Source organism: Epinephelus moara, chromosome 16 (genome assembly GCF_006386435.1).
Source record: "Epinephelus moara isolate mb chromosome 16, YSFRI_EMoa_1.0, whole genome shotgun sequence".
Classification (NCBI taxonomy): domain Eukaryota; kingdom Metazoa; phylum Chordata; class Actinopteri; order Perciformes; family Serranidae; genus Epinephelus; species Epinephelus moara.
This window is the reverse complement of record NC_065521.1, coordinates 14,338,688-14,343,826: the sequence shown is the minus strand read 5'-3', so window position 1 is coordinate 14,343,826 and position 5,139 is coordinate 14,338,688. Positions and strand designations below refer to the sequence as shown.

The 5,139-nt window shown below is 40.4% G+C and overlaps 1 protein-coding gene across 2 annotated transcripts in view; it reads right to left on the bottom strand.

Annotated features, from left to right (window-relative positions):
* LOC126403097 (carbohydrate sulfotransferase 11-like) overlaps positions 1-4,847 on the bottom strand; it is a 22,407-nt gene extending 17,560 nt beyond the window's left edge. For both annotated transcript variants that reach the window (XM_050065547.1, XM_050065548.1), the window contains exon 1: positions 4,307-4,847. In XM_050065547.1, coding sequence (XP_049921504.1) covers positions 4,307-4,400 — 94 coding nt within the window. In that variant the 5' untranslated portion in view covers positions 4,401-4,847. The remainder of the gene's footprint in view (positions 1-4,306) is intronic.
* Between the last annotated feature and the right edge of the window lie 292 nt (positions 4,848-5,139).

Below are 5,139 nucleotides of genomic sequence, written 5' to 3'. Positions count from 1 at the left end.
GTGCCAGTAGGGGGTGTGGTCTCAATAGCCATGCAGTAAGCAGTGTGCTCTGTGCATGTGGTTGAGGAATGGCATGGATATTCAAGTGTATTTGAATGGCATCTGTTTGTTTTAGTCAAGATTATGCTAAAATATAACTTTCCTCAACTATATTTAAGTTCCCTATGAAGAGCCAACCATCAATTTTGAAAATTCCCAGTTTATTCCCATTTATTCCCATAAATTCCCATAAATTCCCATTCATTACCATAAATTCCCATGGAAAGTTTCCATTTTTGAAAATTCCCGGACTTTTGCAACCCTAAGCCTGAATCCCTTAAAACTCAAAACAAACAAAAGCTTTTAAGTCCAAGGTGACATCTTCAAATGTCTTATTTTGCAGTTAACTATCAAATAGGAGTAAGAAAATCCTCACATATTAACATTTAGGAAGTCAGGGCAGTGAAAGTATGGCACTTCGATTAAAGAATTACTTTGACCTTTGACCTTTTGGATATGAAATATCATTGCATCATCATTTTATCCTGTTGTGAAATGTTGTCATAATTAGCATAAGAATTCTTGAGTTACAGACAACAATCTATTTTTGAGAGGTCAGAATGACCTCGACCTTTGACCTCCAAAGTCAAATCAGTTTATTGTTGAGTCTAAGCGGACGTTTCTGCCAAATCTGAAGTAATTCCCTGAGAAATTTCCTGAGATATCGCGTTCACATGAATGAGACAGACGTGAGGTCACAGTGTGGCCTTGACCACCAAAATCTAATCCATTCATACTTGAGTCCATGTGAACGTTTGTGCCAAATTTGAGGAAATGCCCTCAAGGTGTTCTTGAGATATTGCATTCATGGACACATGCATCTTTTTAAAACAATACCCTGCCCTAGTTGCCAATTATTTTTCTGGAAATCAACTCATGAATTAATTAACTGATCATTCAATCTCTACAGTCCAATATGGCTGCTGCCGTGGCAAATATTCAATATGAATGTATCAATATGCAGCAGTAACTAGAGAAAAAAAAATCTGTTAAATTTTGGCATCAGCTCATGAAAGAAGTAATCCTGGCAGTCTGTGGACCTGAACAAAGCAAACCACATTTTCTTAATAAATTACATAATAGTAATGTTTCATGTGTAATGGCAGTTGTCCAGTGACTCTGGTACACACCCGCTGGACTTAGACTGATTATCCATACACTGCAGCATTTTATTGTTATTTTTGGACAGATGACACTGTTGGATGCTTTTAGACAAGATGTTCATTAAGTCAAAAAGCTTATTAAGTCATACAACTAAACCCTGTGTACTCACGCCATACACCTGGCTGTAACTGAGCTACAGGATGTTAAGTCTTGTTTAGCCTTTAGCACCATGCTACACATCATTTATTTAGTCAGCCATGTGTGCCGCATCTTTAACAGCAATGATCTCATTTCAACAAAACCTGAGGAAGTGCTGTATCCCGCTGCCAAATGCCAGTGCTTAAAATTACACTATCTAGCCAACAAAGGAACTACAACCAAAGCTCAAAATAAGGTGACTTATGAATCTAACTAACTCAAATCCGTAAATACATTAACAGTTAATAGAACAACAAATCTGCAATGACTTACTAATGGGTTAATAATAGCCCGCTGGTCAGGACTCATATTTTCCCGAGTGCCAAAACCCAGGGTGTTGGCACAGGAAGTCAGACAATAGAAGCACAACAATAATATGCTCTGTGCGTCCTGTCTGGTATTAAACAATGCTTAATTAGGAGATTTGGTTTTGAGGACAAGTGAACTGGAAACATGGGGGTATTTAAAAAATATCTAGAATGTGTGTGTTCAGCTTAAAAGTACAGGACATTCTTTATACTATATGCTTTTTGTGGCATTCATCTGTCTTTGCAGCAGCAAGTATCATTCTTCTGTTGGGACGGGAGAGCTTTGTGTTAAATGGGGGTTTATCAAAGCAATGTCATGAGCTAAGGAGGAGACTCATCCAAAAAAAACTCTTTTATCAAACATGACTACAGGGCTTCACAGATAAGAGTATACTCATTTTGTAACAAATGAGACTGGGGCAGGTACTACAGTGCCAAACTCCAAACACAGAGTTAAGTTCATTACCATGAGCACCGTCTCCTTCTCTTTAATCTCAACCAAGTGCCCAGCTCTCCATCAACAATCAGGAAACATTACAAAACGGAAACTCTCATTTTTCACCCTATATTCTGGTAGTTGGGTGAAAATCAAACCTCCATGAAGCTAAATCAAGCTGTCTGATCGCAGCTGTTCAGTCATCCCCAGTGCATGGAAAGTTGGCACAGGAACACACAATGAAAACACATTTTAAGAACTACCGGTGTTACACATATAAAGGAAATGAATCCTTGACACATAATCATCCACGTGGGAGTGTGACATCATGTCTCGGTCAAGAAACTCCCCTGAAGTGTGACAGCCTATGATTTGTCTAAGTGGTGACTATAACGTGATGATGTCAGGGTGTCTCAAATTTAAAAGTCCTCTTTCAAAAGTCTTAATGTTTTGTGACTGAAAGGGGAGACTATCTTCAACTGTAGTCATCACAGTAGCATTATACCAGACAGAAACATTATACAGGTGGTTTTTACAGAAACTGATCTAGAAATCAAATCTGAACATTTATAACCAGGAATGGTAGATTTAAATGCAATAAACAAGAAATACATCACACATGTTCTCATTTAGGCATTTTTCATTACTTAAAGCAATGAAACGTACTGCAACAGATCGTTCTAGCTGAGGACTACTGACTCGTTTCTTTTGTCCTTTTTCATTCCATTGTGCTCCAGTCAGACTGAAACAGAAGTCAGATATAAAAGGCACTGGAAATAACAGATCATATAAAACTAAACAAGACATTTGGTGTTGGTTGTCAAGCTGTCTCTGACTAGATACACAGTAATTAGGGAAGCCCTGAGCTTTGTTGACTTCCTGTAAATTAGTCCTCTCTCGTGTGGCTCCAACATGCTTTTCATGTGGCCTGCATGTCTACTACAGGGACTGAACAAGCCTGAACAGGTTAGGCAATAAGGGTAATATAGGCCTGGTTGATGGAGGGGGGTCAGAGGGAGTGCTAAAGTGTGTTGCTTGTAGGTTTAGCTACATGTGGCTTGTGTATCTGCCGCTAACAGTTATGCATATATTCCATCTGTGGTGGCCTATAAAAGGTGATTTATTGCTGTGGTGGTGAACTGTTCCATCATGGGGTGTGTGCGCTGGAGACAATCCAGGTGAAATTATGGGTGTAATGATGCTTTTTAATAGTTAACTATTTCTTCATCATTATCTTTTATAGATAATGACATGTTTCTCATCGGAGCTGTGAAAGTCAACCAGTTCATCTGTACACTTTTGCCCCACAATATTACCAAAAACTGGGCACTAGTTCCTCCTCTCTGCACCATTCTCCTCCTCCTCCTCCTCCTCCTCCCTTCTTTACTATCCACGTGGAGAACATTTCTATCGGCTACCCTTCCACTCTCTCCTCTATACTCGATGCTCATGTGCCATTTTGCATAAATCAATCATGTCCACCTTTATTTCTCTCTGACTCCTCTCCCTGGGAGTTTGCAGTCCCCTGAGGGCCAGTCTCCCTTTCAATGTCTCAAACAGGCTCAGCCCAGGAAACAAAGGGAGAGGAGAGGAGGGAAGAGGTAAGAAGAGGAGGAGAGGAGGGTTAAGGCAGAGGAATGCAGGGGGTCTGCAGGAGGGGGGGTGCTTTCAAAACACTGCGCTGTTCACAGTGAGCTTTTTTAAACTTCATTTCATCCTGCCCTCTACACATGCATTTATGGTTCACATATTTATGCACAGTTACACAAACAGGTGTTGCTAATTGTGTCCAAATGATTGTAAGACCACACAGCCCTATTTAAAAGCCTGAATGTTGCATTAAAGTGCATGCAAGACCACCAAACTAGAAGTTATTTCTTCTGTGGTAAAACGTTATTGTATGTGTAACCATGTAACATTCATATACTATAATATTCCTACAGCTTACTTATTGATAAATGCCATGTGCCACTTTTTCACTACAATGTTTCAACATTAATGATACAAAGGTCTATCAAACACAACGCCAGACAATATAGTATAGGTGTACAGAGTAGCTAACATAGATATGACGTTATATATGTAACTACAGACTCTATACTTTTACTTTCATTGTGGTCACTACACTGTACACTAAAGCAGTGGTGCTGTTGTATTAAAATAGCCTATAAAAGCGTTATTTCAGCGTGGTTATTTTAGTCGTGTGTGTTTGGCTTCTTACCTGGCTTGGTGATGCTCTGATAGTAAAGCACGAGAACGAAGAGCGAGCCAAGGCACGTCGCCAAGAACAGGCGTCCTCCTCTGGGCATCCTCATCCTGAAACCCGGCTCTGCTGGCGGAGCCCCCGACCCCTCGTCGCTGCCTCGACACGGTTCATACGAGACCACCCAGCGGAGGATGCGAGACTCTCCAAGGAATTAGGAGTCTATTCATTAACTGTTAAAAATAAACCAACAGCCCATTCAGGAATAACGTTATCTGGACCATTAAACAAAACAGCAATTAGCCGTTAATTTTAACCCGAGTGGTGTATAAATCCTCAACCGTCCGCTCGGGTCTTCGCCGTTTTTTTGTTGTTTTTTTTGAGATAACGCCAACTTAATGATGACCAATTAAGCAAGGTCACCTTAGAAACAACATTTAGTATAGGTACGTTGAAATGACAAGCCCTACAGCGAAATTTAAAGGTATGAGTGAACAGTTTAGCTTCTCCTAAGCTCGATTTGTTGGTTGTGTCCAGAGTTTGTCGAAACTACACAAACTTCTCCGCCAAACATGGACGGGGCACGATGCCATGACGTCACGCCCCTCTCTCGAGCCCTCGCTCCTAGATTCATAGACTGCATGCTGCCTTCAGGTAGTGTCGGAAATTTTAAATCTACACGGAGAAACTCGATTTGACATGCGATGTATGCTCAGCTGCCAGGTGTTATGCACAGCATAAGATATTTCATCACCGCGTGGTTAAAAAAAACTGTCATATTTCGGTCTAATTATCAAAAATTACCATGCGTCCGTTGTATTACAGTTTGCGGCTTAACCGTATGACTATCA